General features: G+C 49.7%; 1 protein-coding gene across 2 annotated transcripts in view; it reads left to right on the top strand.

The window, feature by feature from the left end:
* The first annotated feature begins 13,368 nt into the window (after positions 1 to 13,368).
* Positions 13,369 to 16,331, top strand: part of EIF4E (eukaryotic translation initiation factor 4E) — a 34,197-nt gene continuing 31,234 nt past the window's right edge. The window contains exon 1 of one of the 2 annotated variants that reach the window (XM_055142086.1): positions 13,369 to 13,492. In XM_055142086.1, the coding sequence (XP_054998061.1) occupies positions 13,391 to 13,492 (102 nt within the window). In that variant the 5' untranslated portion in view covers positions 13,369 to 13,390. Of the gene's footprint in view, positions 13,493 to 14,366; positions 14,610 to 16,331 lie in introns of those variants that run through there. The other variant, XM_055142087.1, reaches the window with a different exon arrangement.

The raw sequence follows: 16,331 nt of genomic DNA, 5'->3' as shown, positions 1-16,331 counted from the left end.
GTTCGATCATTGTATAACTGAAACTCAACCATGAAAGCTTTGTAACTGTATCTCACTGTAATTCAAATTTTTAAAAGTTTTTTTTTTTTTTTAAGTGGTAAGGTCGCCTTGCCTCTTGCAAAGGCCAAGACGCTGCCTCCAACCCCCAGCAGGCCATATGCTCCCCTGAGCACCAGCAGGGGTCACTCCTGAGCATAGAACCAGGAATTAGGGATAACCCCTAAGCACTGTTAGGCGTGGAGCAAAATCCAAAATAAGTGAAATTTAAAGTACTTTTAAAATAACAATAATAAATTAATTGTTTATGCACTAGAGAGATTGCAGAGAAAATGGGGTACTCAAACCAGGATCAGCACACAGCTGATCTCCAGTGCTACATGGGGTCCCTAAAGCATCACCAGGAGTGATCCCTGAGCACAAAGAAGTAAGCCCTGAGCATCACAAGGTATACCCCCAAAACCAAATAAAAATAAATAGGGGTCCAGTGAGACAGTACAGAAGGCAGGCTGTTTGCTTTGCACACATCCCACTGAGTTCAATCGCCAAAACTACATATACCCCCCAAGCCCTGCCAGGAAGGATTCCTGAGCACAGAGTTAGGAGTAACTCTGTGGCCCCAAAAATGAATAAATAAATTGGGGTTGTCTGAGATATAGCTCAGGAGTTGAGGCTCTTGCTTACATCACACTGACCCTAGTTCAAATCACCAGTACCACATAGGGCCCACGTCCCCCACCTGCAGCACTTCCCATGGTTACACAGAGCTAGGAACGGCCCCTGAGCACAGCCTGATGTACCACCCCCTCCATAAAAAAGAACTTCTTTTGGCTGGGGAGACGGCTGAAGAACTGAAGAGTTCATGCTTCACATGTTTAATCCCTGGTTTAATCCCCAACATGTATGGTCTCCAAGTACTGCCAGTAGTGCATGTGGCCATCAAAAATAATAACTGTGTTTGCAATATAAGCATACAAACTATGTAATAAAGCCAAGAAACACATTTAAAAAATTATGGAACATAAGCAAAAAGAAACCAACCATTATTTATAGGACATATATGTATATATCTGTCACTGTCACTGTTGTCCCGTTGTTCATCAATTTGCTCGAGTGGGCACCAGTAACATCTCCATTGTGAGACTCATTACTGTTTTGGACATATCGAATACGCCACGGGTATACATATATACATATACGTATATGTATATATAATTTTAGCACAGCGGGTAGGGCATTTGCCTTGCACGTGGCCGACCTGGGTTTGATTCCTCTGTCCCTCTCGGAGAGCCTGGCAAGCTACCAAGAGTATCCCGCCTGCATGGCAGAGCCTGGCAAGCTGCCCGTGGTATATTTGATATGCCAAAAACAGTAACAACAATGTGCTCTTCGTGTTCCTGGAACAAGCAGATGCCATCGGCTACACTAGCACGCTACAGGGACAAATGAAGATGTTACTGGAGCCTGCTCGAGCAAATCGATGAACAACAGGATAACAGTGATACAGTGATAATTTTTTTCAGTGCCAGGAATAGAATATAGGCTCTCACATATTTTTTGATGTATATGCTATACCACTAAGCCACACATTGGGCACTATACCACAAAAAAAAAAATGGGGGTGGGGAGGGCCAGACCCAGCAGAACTCAGAGACTTAGAGCGTGGGATCACTCCAAATAATACTCAGGGGATCATGGGATACCACAGGCTGAATCCAAGTCTCCTGCATGCTAAGCATGTATTCCAGCCCTTTGAACTATCTCCCTACAAATGTTTTAGCCAAAAATGAATTATACCATATAATTATTTAGTTACCTGCTTTCTGACGTTGTGATTGTCCTTTATTATTATGGATATTCTTTTATCACATGTTAGTGTATATATAATATTTTGTATGAATAAACTACTGACCCAAATCTACAAATAATAGACATTTAACTTATATTTTTTATATTGTCGTTTACTCTGTATCACTGTCTAGACCAAAAGTATGATCTCCAACCATTTCTGTCCACTAGAGTCACTCCTGCGTACATAGCCAGGAATAGCCCCTCTCAGCACTCAGGGGAGGCCTAAAAACCAAACAACCCACCACCACAGAAAAAAAAAGTTGAAATCCAAAGTAAAAAAAAAAAATTCCTGAATAACTTTGGTTTGGGACTTAACTATTCAGTAAAAATAGCTCTTTTGTCTTTCTGCTAAAAGAATACAGATTTCATTTTTTTATTATTATTATTTTTTTGTTTTGTTTTTTGGGTCACACCTGGCAATGCACAGGGGTTACTCCTGGCTTTGCACTCAGGAATTACCCCTGGTCATGCTCAGGGGACCATATGGGATGCTGGGATTTGAACCCGGGTCGGCTGCGTGCAAGGCAAATGCCCTACCCACTGTGCTATCTCTCCAGCCCCGCAGATTTCATTTTAAAGGATTGTGCAAATTACAAGGGCTTTGTTGGAAAGACAGATGTAACGGGGCCGGAGTGATAGCACAGCGGGTAGGGCGTTTGCCTTGCACTCGGTCGACCAGGGTTTGATCCCCGGCATCCCATATGGTCCCCCAAGCACCGCCAGGAGTAATTCCTGAGTGCAAAGCCAGGAGTAACCCCTGAGCATCGCTGGGTGTGACCCAAAAAGCAAAAAAAAAAAAAAAAGAAAGAAAGACAGCTAGAAAGACAGCTGCAACTGTCTGTGCTGCTAGTGAAACTGTGGCAGTCAGAGACTGCTCCAGTGTAATGTCTAGTAGTGGGTCCCTCCAAGCTGGCCAGAGCCCTCAGTGTGCTCCAGCCCTAGAGCCTGGTGCCCACCACCACCCACAGTGTGGCACCTGCTGCCAACACAAGCATCACAGCTAAGTTGCACGAGAGAAGCTTTGCTCCATGACTGGTGTGCCTCAGGATTGTCTGACCTGCTTGGGGAAGAAGTCCATAAGCAATGGTGGTCTCAGTATACACACTTCTGCTCTTGGCCTTCTCTTGTGCAAATGATGTGTTTCAGGAGGGCCCAAGCAATCGTACAGCAAGAAGGGCGCTTGCCTTTCCAACATGGGTTCCATCCCTGGCATCCCATACAGGAGACGTTCCTCCCTCCCCTTCACCCTCCCAAGTTCAACAGCTGACCCAGATACAGTCTCAGCATCCTATACCGTCCCCCAAGCATTTCCAGGAGTGATCCCTGAGCCCAAAGCCAGGAGCAAATTCTGAACACCATCAAGTGTGGCTCAAAAATCAATGTAAAACCCAACAACAATAACAACAAAAAAGATGTACTCTGAAAATAGTAAAACTGATGCTAGTTTTGTACGACTTTCTAATGTTTTGCTGTGTCAATCATTGAATCCAGGATCTCACACATGCTGGATATGCACTCTACTATGGAATCACATCCACAGCCCTACTGGGCCTGATTTTATTTATTTGTGGGGTTGGGGCCACCCTTGACTTTGTGCTCTGGGGTCACTCTGGGACCACCAAGTACTAGTGTTAGAACTGGGATCAGCCAAATGCAAGGCAGGCACCAAAACCCTCATACTATCTCTTCAGCGCCCCCCTCCAACCCAGTTTTGATTTGACTTGTTTTTTTTGGTGTTTTGGTTTTGTGCTACACCCAGTGATGTTCAGGGCTTACTCCAGCTCTGCACTCAGCGATCACTCTTGGTGAGACTGAGGGACGATATGGGGTGCCAGGGATCGAATTCAGGTCAGGTCAGGATCGAATTCATGTAAGGCAAAAACACCCTACCCACCACTCTAGTATCTCCCTGGCCCTTTGTTTGATTTTAAACAGGAAGTAAAAGTGACTGGGGCTGGAGTGGTAGTACAGTGGATATGGCATTTGCCTTGCATCCATTTGCCTTTGATCGCTGGCACCCATATGGGCCCCCTGAGCTCCACCACTGATCCCTGAGTCGAGAGTCAGAAGAAAGTCCTGAGGGGCCGGAGCGATGGCACAGCGGGTAGGGCGTTTGCCTTGCATCCCATATGATCTCCCCCAAGCACCGCCAGGAGTAATTCCTGAGTGCAAAGCCAGGAGTAACCCCTGCCCATTGCTGGATGTGACCCAAAAAGAAAAAAAAAAGTAAACCCTGAGCACAGCCAGGTGCAGCCCACCCCTACCCCCCAAAATCACTGTCACTGTCACTGTCACTATCATCCCGCTGTTCATCGATTTGTTCGAGCGGGCACCAGTAACATCTCTCATCGTGAGACTTCTTGTTACTGTTTTTTTTTGGCATATCGAATATGCCACGGGTAGCTTGCCAGACTCTGCCGTGGGGGTGGGATACTCTCGGTAGCTTGCCTGGCTCTCCGAGAGGGCCGGAGGAATCAAACACGTGTCGTCTGCGTGAAAGGCGAACGTCCTACCGCTGTGCTATCGCTCCAGCCCCACCTGCCCCCCCAAAATCAATAAAATAAAAGGGCCTTTAGCACCAATAAATAAAAATTTTGTTGGTATCCTATAAACCAATTAAATAAATTCATAAAAATTATCCTGAAGTGATAATATAAACTTTGAGATAAAATATGCAAATACATTTCCTTATGAGTGTTTGCATCATAGAATTATTCATAATGTAGAAGACTGAAAATAACCTGAATATGTAACAGTGGGGAGTTGGGTAAAGGAACTGTAATGTGTCTATTCATAATGGGGTGTTCTGAAGTCAAATGCTACCGGTGTCTATGTGGTACACTAGGAAGAACACATTATTAGCTATGCAGTATTTTTGTCAAAATGCCCAAATCAAAAAACATACGAGCTTGACATCACAATATCTTTCTCAGTTTTGAGTGTAAAATTGTCCAAAGGAAGTAACTGGGGTGCCCAACTTGAGACTCTGTCGTGGGGCACCTGCTGTGCAGGTGCAAGTTTGAGCCCAGGCACTTTTCTAAATGCTGCTGTGTCCCAGAGACACCGACAGCTGTTGTTTGCCTGCTTTTGTTTTTGGGTCATGCCCAGAGGTGCTCAGGACTTACTCCTGGCTCTACACTCAGAAAGTATTCCTGGTGGAGTTTGCTCAGGGGACCACATAGGATGCCAGGGATGGAACTCAGGTTGGCCATGTGCAAGACAGACGCCCTATTCATTGTACTACCACACCAGCCCCAGCACTTGCCAATTTTGACCCAGCTGCCACAACCAAGGGCATACATTCTGGGGCACAGTCAAGAGTGTGCTACTAAATTCTGGCACGGCACAGGGCAACTAAAGTGTGCAAACCCTGATATTCCTAACAGAAAGAGGAAGAGGATGGGCTAAAATAAAAAATTGATAAATAAAAAATGCTTTCTCTCCAAAATAAACAAACAAAGCAATCAGGGAACAAATTAAGGATAATTCTTATGATCACTATCACTGTCATCCCGTTGTTCATCGATTTACTTGAGCGGGCACCAGTAATGTCCCTATTACACTCAGCCCTGAGATTTTAGCAGCCTCTTTTACTCATCTTTCCCAACGATTGGAGGCTCTTTCAGGGTCAGGTGAATGATACCTATCCTTCCTGTTTTTGGCACATCAGCCTTGAGCATGGCTGAATTCTTTATGATAACTGTTGATAAAAATTTGACAGGTGATATAATGCAGTGGTAGAGCATATGCCTCTGATGTATATGTGCCCTGGGTTTGATCCCTGACACCAAGAAAAGACACAGAAAATAAATAAATGAAGGAAGGAAGGGAGGAGGGGAAATAAAGGAAAGAAAATATTTTATCCAGTTAGATTTTGTGGGTTTGCTAGCTTGTAGGTATTTGTTTGGGGGCCACATTCTCAGTGGTACATATGTACTACTCCGAGCTTTGTGCTCAAAGATCACTCTTGGTGATGCTTGGGGGACCATGTCTGCCAGGAAACAAACCAAGGACTTCAGCATGCAAAGTATGTGCTCAGCCGTTTGAGTCATCTTTCAGAAATAGAGACCTGTTTGGTTTGGTTAACCAATTCGTGAAACCTCCCATTTAACATTTAGAAAGGCTCTTCATGAGCTTCTACAAAATGGGAGATTTTGCAGGAGGGAGAGAGAGCCTAAATAGCCGACTGTGGGGCTGAAGAGATGGTCAGGGATGGTGCTGGCCTTGCACGTGGTTACCCGGATTCCATCCCCAGCACCGCATATGGTTCCCTGGCCCTGCCAAAAATAATCCCTGAACAAAGAGCCAGGAGCAAACCCTGAGCACCACCAGGTTTGACCTACTATAATCAATAAAAAAGAAAAGAGTTCACTGTATACTTTGCATGAATGAGATGAAAGAGGAAGGAAGGGAAGGAAGGAAGGAAGGAAGGAAGGAAGGAAGGAAGGAAGGAAAGGAAGGAAGGAAGGAAGGAAGAAAGAAAGAAAGGAAGAAAGGAAGGAAGGAAGGAAGGAAGAAAGAAAGAAAGAAAGAAAGAAAGAGAGAGAGAGAAAGAAAGAAAGAGAGAGAGAGAAAGAAAGGAAGGAAGGAAGAAGAAAGAAAGAAAGAAAGAAAGAAAGAAAGAAAGAAAGAAAGAAGAAAGAAAGAAAGAAAGAAAGAAAGAAAGAAAGAAGAAAGAAAGAAAGAAAGAAAGAAAGAAAAACAGTTAAACTAATTGATAAGGTGGTGGTTCAGTAAAGAATAGGGAGATCTGAAGAATGGCTATTTCAAACCCATATACCTATCTTGAACACATTTTTCTCTCTTTCCCTCATTTTTCTTCCTTCCTTCCTTCCTCCCTCCCTCCCTTCCTCCCTTCCTTCCTTCCTTCCTTCCTTCCTTCCTTCCTTCCTTCCTTCCTTCCTTCCTTCCTTCCTTCCTTCCTTCCTTCCTTCCTCCCTCCCTCCCTCCCTCCCTTCCTTCCTTCCTTCCTTCCTTCCTTCCTTCCTTCCTTCCTTCCTTCCTTCCTTCCTTCCTTCCTTCCTTCCTTCCTCCCTCCCTCCCTCCCTCTTTTCCTTCCTTCCTTCCTCCCTTCTTCCTTCCTTCCTTCCTTCCTTCCTTCCTTCCTTCCTTCCTTCCTTCCTTCCTTCCTTCCTTCCTTCCTCCCTCCCTCTTTTCCTTCCTTCCTTCCTTCCCTCCTTCTTCCCTCCCTCCCCCCTCCCCTCCCTCCCTCCCTCCCTCCCTCCCTCCCTCCCCCTTCCTTCCTTCCTTCCTTCCTTCTTTCCTTCCTTCTTCTTTCTTTTCTTTCTTCTTTCTCCTCTCCTTCCCTCCCTCCCTCCCTCCCCCCCCCTCCCCAAAAGTGTTTGTTTAGACCACACCCAGCAATGCTTATGGCTCTGCACTCAGGAATTATTCCTGGCAGTGCTTAGGGGACTATATGGGATGTGAGGGATTGGACCCAGGTCAGATGTGTACAAAGCAAGCTCCTTACCTCCTGTTCTATCTCTCCAGTCCCCTCCCTTCACATCTTTCTAAGTAAATTTCTTTCATAAAAACTATCATGCTTTACATACACACAAAAAAAAAGTCTTATTCATTAGGTGATTAAGAGCTGATGGTGGAACTTGTGAGCTGACTGCACCCTGTTTCTTAGTCATGCTTCTTTATATGGATACTGAACTATTTATATTGCTGACTGAGGATGACAACCAGAGTTTATAATCAGGAAGGAAGAGCTTGACCTTACCAGGTCTTCTGAATAGCATTCAGAATTAATTACACATTTCCCATTACTGACTTAGTACTTTTCTTTTTTAAATTTTATTTCCACTTTTTTTTTTTTTTTTTTTGCAGAACCTCCTGCCCCCATGCCAGGCTGTCTTTACCGGGGCTCTTTGGAGGGGGACAAGTTAAGTTTCCCTCCCTGCCCCAAGCAAGCCCTGGCAGCCGAAATCCTCCAGAACCCAGCCACAGCCATGCTCAAGGCCACTCTTCACATGCTTGGATGAGCCTCACGCATGAAGGAACCGGTAGAGAAACCCAGGTAGGCGGGACCCATGCCTGAGATCGCCAAGCCTGCTCGGATCTGGACTGGGCCTTTTCCACCCAGATCCCCCATTTTCTAGTAGCTTGGCAGTCATACCCACAAACTGCCCTCAGTGCCATGTAATGTCATCATCGGCCAAAATCCAGAGACTATAAAACAAAGCTCCCAGAAGAGACCGAAGCAGTATTTCCTCCATCCCTCTTGGAGAGCCCTGCAAGCTACCGAGAGTATCCTGCCTGCATGGTAGAGCCTGGCAAGCTACCCATGGCATACTCAATATGCCAAAAAACAGTAACAAATGACAGTTCTCATTCCCCTGACCCTGAAAGAGCCCTCAATACGTCAGTGACAGTGATAGTTAAATTTTATTTTATGGGATGACAGTGATACAGTGATACAGTGATTTTAGGTACCATGACTTACAGATATTGATAATGATATGGTTTCATGCATTCCATCAGTGCACCCTTCATTAGTGTCAGCCTCCCTCCATTGTTGTCCTAGAGTACCCATACCTCCCTCTCCTGTCCCATCCCCCTGCAGTAATATGCTTCCTACTAAAGGCCAGTTCTCCACTTCTATTGCCCTTGGAAATGTGTTGCTTCCTTACTGTGTTTCTTCATAGTTGATATATGAGGGAGAACATCTGTATCTATTCTTCTCTTCTGACTAACTATACTTAGCATGTGACTCTCCAGATCCATCCATGCAGGGGCTGATTGCATGGTTTCATCTTTCTTTACAGCAAAGTAGTATTCTATTGTGTATATGTACCATAATTTCCAAGCTCAGTTATCTGTTTTTAGACACTGAGATTTCCAGGTTTTGACTAGTGTGAATAGTGCTACAATGACCACAGGACTACAAATGTCCTTAGTGAATATGATTTAGTACTTCTTGGCTGATTGTCAGCCCTGTAAATAAACTTATCATTAAAAGTTCTTTGAAGAGGGACTGGAGCAATACTACAGCACGAAGAGTGTTTGCCTAGCATGCAGCTGACCTGGGATCAATTCTTGGCACCACATATGGTCCCCTGAGTCCCAACAGAATGATCCCAGAGTACAGAGCCAGGAGTAACTCGAGCATTGCTAGGTATGGTCCCGCCAAAAAACCCAAAGGAATAAAAAGATAATTGGTTGTGGGGCCAGAGCAATAGTACAGCCGGAAGGACCTTTGCCTCGTACAAAGCTGACCCAGGCTCGATCTCAGTCACCACATATGATCCCCTGAGACTTACAGGAGGGATCCCTGATCATAGAGCCAGAAGTAAGCCTTGAGAATTGTTGGGTGTGGTTCCCAAACAAGCAAAGAAACAAAAAGATAATTGATTGCAGGGCTGGAACTGAAAATCTAGCTCATCAGAGCATTTGCTTTATGTGTTCAATCCCAGGCACTGTAAAAGCAACAACAGCATAGGTAATGGCTTCTTCTCTGCGTAAAATAGTTTTTAGGCATATTATGCTATGACAAAAAGTAGAAATAAGGTCTGGAGAGATATAACAGCACACAAGGCATCTGGAGAGATATAACAGCACACAAGGTCTTGAACATAGCCAATCCAGGTTCAATCCCTGTCATCACATACCGTCCCCAAGTCTTACTGGGTGAGACCCATAGGCATAGAACCAGGAGTAAGCCTTGAACAAAGATGTTTTTGAATGAGTTCAAAGAACACAACAAAAATAAAACAGAGACAGAGAAATGTTCAAAGGACTAAGGCACATGCTTTGCACCTGGGGAGTCCTGCATTTGATCCTCAGCATTGCATGCACCTCCAAGAGTGACTCTGAGCACTGAGCCAGGATTAGCCCTTAAGCACCATCCAACAGAGTCCTAAAATGAAAATTTAAAACATAAGAAATTTGTTAATACTTCATCTTGGTAATCATAGCACTAGATATTTAGCACGCGTTTCTTTGTTTTGGGGCCACACTGGTGGTGCTCGGGGCTCATTCCTGCTCTGTGATCAGGGTCCCTCTTGGTGGTGTTCAGAAGTTTATTCCAACAATGCTCCAGAAGCCAGGCCCGTGCCAGGGACTGATCCTGGGCCTCTTGCATGCAAAGCATGTGCACTTGTTCTTTGAACTTTCTCCCTGGTTCTAGCACTTATGCTTATTTACTTTTATGTTTTTGTTTTTGGGTCACACCTAGTGATGTTCAGGGGTTACTCCTGGCAAAGCTTGGGGAATCATATAGGATGCCAGGGATCAAACCCAGGTTGGCTGAGTACAAGGCAAGCACCTTGCCCACTGTACTATTTCTTCAGCCCCAAGGATTATTTATTTTTTAATTAATTTTTTTTTGTTTTTTGGGTCACACCCAGCGATGCACAGGGGTTACTCCTGGCTTTGCACTCAGGAATTACTCCTGGCAGTGCTTGGGGGACCATATGGGATGCCGGGGATCGAACCCGGGTCGGCCACATGCAAGGCAAATGCCCTACCCACTGTGCTATCGCTCCGGCCCCCTATATTTTAATTTTTTATTTAGATATTTCCTTCCTTTTGTCATTTTTTTGGGGGTGGGGAGATATCACATCTGGCTGTTGCTCAGGGACCACCAGGAGCGAGGCGCCGGGGGCCCTAGTGGTGCTGGGAGTGGAGCCCAGGTTGTCTGTGTGCAAGGCAAGGGCCTTCCTTGCTCTCTGAGGCACTGGTGGGAGCTACACTCTTGGCTGCAGGGCTGTGGTCCTGACAGGACGCAGCAGTGCTGTGGGGCGGGGGGAATCAAGCCCAGTTTCCCATCTGTAATCAGGTGCTCCACCACTAAACCATTCCTGGGTTCCCTATGATTTTTTTTTTCCTTTAAATCATTATTTTTTGTTTGTATTTTTTCTGGAGAATGTTCAGGGGTTACTCTTGGCTCTATACTTAGAAATTACTTTTAGCAGTGCTCAGGGTTGCCAGGGGTTGAACCGTGTTGGCCACGTGCAAGGCAAGTGCCCTACCCACTGAACTGTGGCTCCAGCACAATAGTGGTAATATTTTTTTACACTTGATTGACAGTGACAGTGATCTTAGCCAAAATGCCGAGAAGTGGTGGTAATATTTTTTTAAAGATTTAATTACAGTATATATGATCAGTTTGAACCATAATTGAATAATGTCCTGTAGACCAACGACTTTGTTTATCTAGAAAAGCAAGTACAATTCCAATGACAAAATGGCAAACATATTATAAGGTACAAGAATAATTTATTATATCAAAATTCTAATCATTAATCTATTTAGACTAGCAATAACACCAACTTGTGGAATCTATGACTTAGAGAAAAGGCCATAACTATTTTCACATGCCAACCAATAATTTCAGGTTTGTAACTAATAGTTATTGTGATTCTAGGCTGGGTCATAGGGCGGTATGTATTTTGCATGTGCATGTGTGTATGTGAGTGCTACACTACTGAACTACACCCTGGCTTCTAGGGAGGTATGTAGTTTCTAGACATCTCTGTAACTGCCTGGGTGGCAAGGTATTGGTAGAGAAAACTTTATTAAACAAGCTGGTAGGTTGGAAGCTGATGAGTTCCTCCTAGAGAACCATTTTGTCTACATGGTCACAAAGCAGCAGCTGATACAGAAAGACAGGAAAGCCTATCTTTATTTTTTTGTGTTTGGGCCATACTCAGTGGTGCTCAGGGACTACTTCTGGGAGTGCTCCTGGTGATGCTCCTGCTGGTGCTCAAGGGAACCAGGTTACAGGCTCCTGTGGAAAGTGCATGTAAATCCACTGATTTACACATCAGTGGACACCAGAGTGCTACTCTATACTATCTGTATCACTGTTATCACTGTCATACCGTTGTTCGATTTGCTCAAGCGGCCACCAGTATCATCTCTATTCCTCGAAGCCCTGAGATTTTAGCAGCCTCTCCTTACTCGTCATTCCCAATGAGTGGAGGCTCTTTGGGGTCAGGGAATGAGATCTATTGTTACTATTTTTGGCATATCGAATACCCCACGTGTAGTTTGCCAGGCTCTACCCGTGCTGGTGGGATACTCCCTGTAGTACTATGATTAGTTGCCTACTGTACTCCATTAAGTATGGTGTGGTAATTATGGAAAATGGGTAGGAAGTGTCTCATGTGTTGCGCAGCCACTTCGCGACACGTTTCCAGGTCCGGAAAATGGCCTGGAGTGTGGCGGCAGTTGGGTAGTGGTCCGCTCTTGGGGCTGGGTCCCTTGGGGCGGGGAGGGTTCTCACCCACCCCCCTCTGGGGCACCCCAGAGTGAAAACAGCCTGGCACGAAGTCTGGTGGCATGGCTATGGGGGCCTTGTTTTATACTCCCGTCCGGGAGGAGCAGCCACTGAGCCATTTAGGTACACCACCTGTACACCTAAAGAAACGTTTAGGGGTAAGAGCAAAGGAGATGTGCTCAAGTGGAAGGGCACACGCCTTGCATGCATGTAGTTCTGATTTTGATAACCCAATCCTGAATGGCCCCTGAGCACTGCTGGGTATGGTCCCTATAAAATAATTATTTTAAGGGGCTGGAGAGATAGCACAGCGGGTAGGGCGTTTGCCTTGTACGCGGCCGACCCAGGTTCAAATCCCAGCATCCCATATGGTCCCCTGAGCACAGCCAGGGGTAATTCCTGAGTGAAAAGCCAGGAGTAACCCCTGTGCATCGCCAGGTGTGACCCAAAAAGCAAAAAAAAAAAAATTATTTTAAATTTTATTCAAAATTAAAATAAAGATGACAAACTACATATTATCTTTTTTGTATAGACATTCAAGGGAAGAATATAAACATTCTTTGCATTCCCAATAATCCAAACCTAGAGGAACTGCAATTAGTTTTAATTTTGAATCTCACATTTAGTTCCTTTGGGGATGGTTTAAACTTGGCCAAGAAACAGTACTTCAGGGCTGGAGTGATAATACAGTGGGTAGGGCACTTGTCTTACATGTGGCTAAATCGGGTTCAATCCCCCAGCAACACATGGTTCCCCAAGCCAGCCAGAAATAATCCCTAAGTGTAGTGCCAGGAATAACCCCAGCCAAGAGTAACCCCTGAGCACCACCTGGTATGGCCCAAACTCTCCCCCATTCCCCAAAACCAAAAATAATATTTCAATCCTATTTTATATATCATTGCCCCTTTTCTAAGTATAAACATTACAGCACAAACATTACATAAACATTACAGCAAAGGTAACACGTGAAATTCTTGTGAATAGAGAAATAAGATATTTCAGTTTTCTATTTCATATTTGCAAAAATAAAAATGTCACATAAACAGTGACCAAGTATCAAATTATCAAATCATTAAATTATTCCATTTTGACACAGAATAATCTAAAAAATCTTCCCAAAGACATAGGAAAGTACCATAAAAATACAAACACATGTATATGAAACAAAATGAAACTCTATAGAAGCAAAAATCAGTATTGTAAAAAATAGTAGAAAGAATGACAAAAGTGACTTTTTATTTTTTTTAAAGTAAAACAGAAGGAATCATATAAAAAAGTGAGAGCATCACTGCATTTCAGCTCCGCACGGGAACCGGAATGGCCTTCTCCGGCTCTCCAGCAGCCAGGGCAGATGCGCCTCATCCACCGGCGGTTTCCAAAGGCGGCAACCGGGTGTCCTTGGGAGCTGAGAGCAACGGGGTAAGTCAGCAGCGCCTCTGACAACCCATAGAAACAAAGAATTCTGTGTATTCACTGGCTAAGCGCTCAGCAATGCCACCCGCCGTGTGGGTACACCCAGGTCTGCCGAGTTCCCAACAGCCCCAGCTCGTTAGTCACCGCGCCCGCGCCCGCGGGTGACACAGCCGGCGGCGGGCGCCTGCTGACCCCGATCCTTCCCTGCCGCCAGCATCGCCCCCGTCTCCGGGGTCACGCTGGTGCCACCGCTGTCCAGGAGCGGTGTCGGGGCCCCGGCAGCCCTGAGTCACGGCAGTAATGACAGTCCTCCCCCGCCCGGGGGCTCGCGTGGCGTCCGGGTCCGGCTCCGCGCCCGGCCGCGCCGAGTCCCAGGGCGGCAGCCGGGCCGAGCTGTCCGGGGCGGGCGCACGTGGCCGGCGCCGGGGGACCCCGCACAGGGGCGGCGCGCGCGGGCACGCGGGGGGCGGCGTCCGGCGGCGCGGGCGGCCCGGGCGCCGCGCGGCTCTGTGAGGTGGCGCCCCATCACGCGCCGCGGGCCGCGGGCGCTTAGGTCACCGCCGCGCGATGAGTCATAGAGGCCCCGCGACCGGCTCGGACGGTCAGCGCGGAGCCCGCGCCGCGCACCCGGGACGCCCGCCTCGCCGACAGTCGCGGACCGCAGCCCCTAGCCGAGTCCAGGCCCTCCCCGGCCCTCCCGCACGCTCTCCGCCGCCCCGCGGCATGGGGACCCAGCCGGCGTCGGGCACGCGGGGCCGGCGCGCCGCGGCGACCCGGCCCGGCGCGTGCTGAGCGCGGGATGCGCGGCGGCGGGCGCGCGCGCGGCAGGCATGCGGCCCGGTAGCGAGCGTGCACCGCCCGCGGCCGCGCCGGGACCGCGCACCGCCGGCCACGTGACCGGCCTTGTCTGAGCGCCTTCGCCCTTAAGAGAAAAAGCGACTCCACTTCCCAGAAGCCCCTCGGCGCCCACGCAGCCGCAGTCTCGCGCAGGCGCCGCCGGGCCCAACGGACGGGCCGTCACGTGGGCGGCGGCGGCCAATCGCGTCCGAGCCTCGCCTTCGCCCTCGCCCCCTCAGGCGCGGCGGTGCGGGCACACCGATCTAAGATGGCGACCGTGGAACCGGTGAGCACGGCCTGAGCCCGCAGCCCCGGCCGCGGCGCCCGCGCCCCGGCCCCCGCCGGCCCCGGCCCCGCGGGGCGGCGCCCCTGCGCGCACGCCGCGCCCGCTGCGCCTGCCTCCGGGCCCGGGCCCGCGGGCGCGCGGGCGTGTGCGGCGGGAGGGCCGCGGGGGGCTCCGCGGGGCGGGCGGGAGCGGGCCGGGCCCTCGCCCCGACCTCGGGCGGCGGCCCGGGCGGCGGGCGGCGGGCGGCGGGGGCGGGCGCGGGCCGGGGGCGGCGGGGGCGGCTCTCCCCGGCTCGCCCCGCGCCCGGGCCGCCTGCACGGAGCCCAGCGGCCGGCGGGGCGCGCGGGCGGGAGCACGCCGGGGCCGGGGCCGGGCCGGGGGCGGCGCGGGGCGGGGGCCGGCGGGCTGCAGGGGCGGCGCGGGCCGGGCTGGCGGGCTCGGGCGCGGGGCTTGGGGCGCGGGCGCGGGCGCGGGGCCGGGGCGCGGGGCTCGGGGCCGGGGCCGGGGGCGGGCCGGGCCGGGCCGGCGGGCTCGGGCGCGGGGCCGGGGTCGGGGCCGGGCGGGCCGCGGGGGCCGGGCCGGGCCGGGGCGCGGGCGGAGCTCGGCGGCCGGCGGGAGGCGGCTGTCGGGGAGGAGGGAGGAGCGCGGCGGCCCATTCATTCCCGGCGGCCGCGTGCCGGCCCCGAGCCCCGCCGGGCGTCTCCGGGGCGGCGGCTCGCGCGGGGCGGGGGCCCCCCCGGGGGGCGGCGGGCCGGGGAGTAAGCGGGCTCCCTTCGCTTCCACCGGGGCCCCCGCACCCTTGCTCGGGCCCGGGTGGCCGCCTTCCCGGTGCAGCCCCCGTCTTCACTGGCGTCCGCGCAGCTTTGAGCGCCCGGCTGCCTCCTAGGTCGGCAACAAGGCAGACGCTCAGTGTTAATGTTATGTAAAAGGATACGATTAAGTGCACATTGGCTTTTCGTTTATTTGCGTCGTTTGGGGGCCACACCCGCCTTAGGCCTGGCCTGTGCTCGGGACCGGCCGCGGTGCCGGAACCCAGGCCGGCCGCGTGCGGGGCCTTAAGCCCTCCACCATTTCCCTGGCCCGGACGTTAAACTTTAACTTGAACCCTTTACGGTTCCTGGTGTCCATTTTTCTCGTACGCATTTAGTTTCATCAGAAATCTTTACAGTTGGCACTAAGGGCAAGGTTAAAAATCTCGTGAAACGTTTTCTGAGAGTTTCAGGAACGTTAGTTAGGTGATTTGGGTTTTTGCAGTTAAAGAGTTTCAGTGCAGAACGGACTCCAAAGTGTTGAAGCGCAGCTTTGAGTCAGGTTGTAGAGCTCTCCTTGATGTAGCAAGAGCACTACAGTATACACAAAGTTACACAGGTTGTGACTATATATTAAGTGTGAACCCTGGCGGCGTTTGAGCCCCGGGATGTGCTCGATGATACAGTTGAGTGTCCTGATGCTGCTGGTCCCTCCATGTGAGACGCAGTTTAGATTTAAGAGTAGGAATTGGAGCTAAGGTACGGCGGATAGGGCGCTTGCTTCCCACGAGGACAACCCGGGTCCAGTCAACTCAGGCTTGACCCTGGATCTTCTCGGAGAATCACAGCCGATGGCGCTGGGGCAACCATATGGGATGCGGAGGGTCAGATCTGCAGGGCTGCGAAGGAGGGCAAGCGCCTTGCCAGCCCTGGTATCACCCTGGCCCAGGAGTGTTTCTTAAATGCAGAGCCA

This window comes from Sorex araneus, chromosome 6 (assembly GCF_027595985.1).
Source record: "Sorex araneus isolate mSorAra2 chromosome 6, mSorAra2.pri, whole genome shotgun sequence".
Lineage (NCBI taxonomy): Eukaryota > Metazoa > Chordata > Mammalia > Eulipotyphla > Soricidae > Sorex > Sorex araneus.
This window is presented reverse-complemented; position numbering and strand designations above follow the sequence as displayed.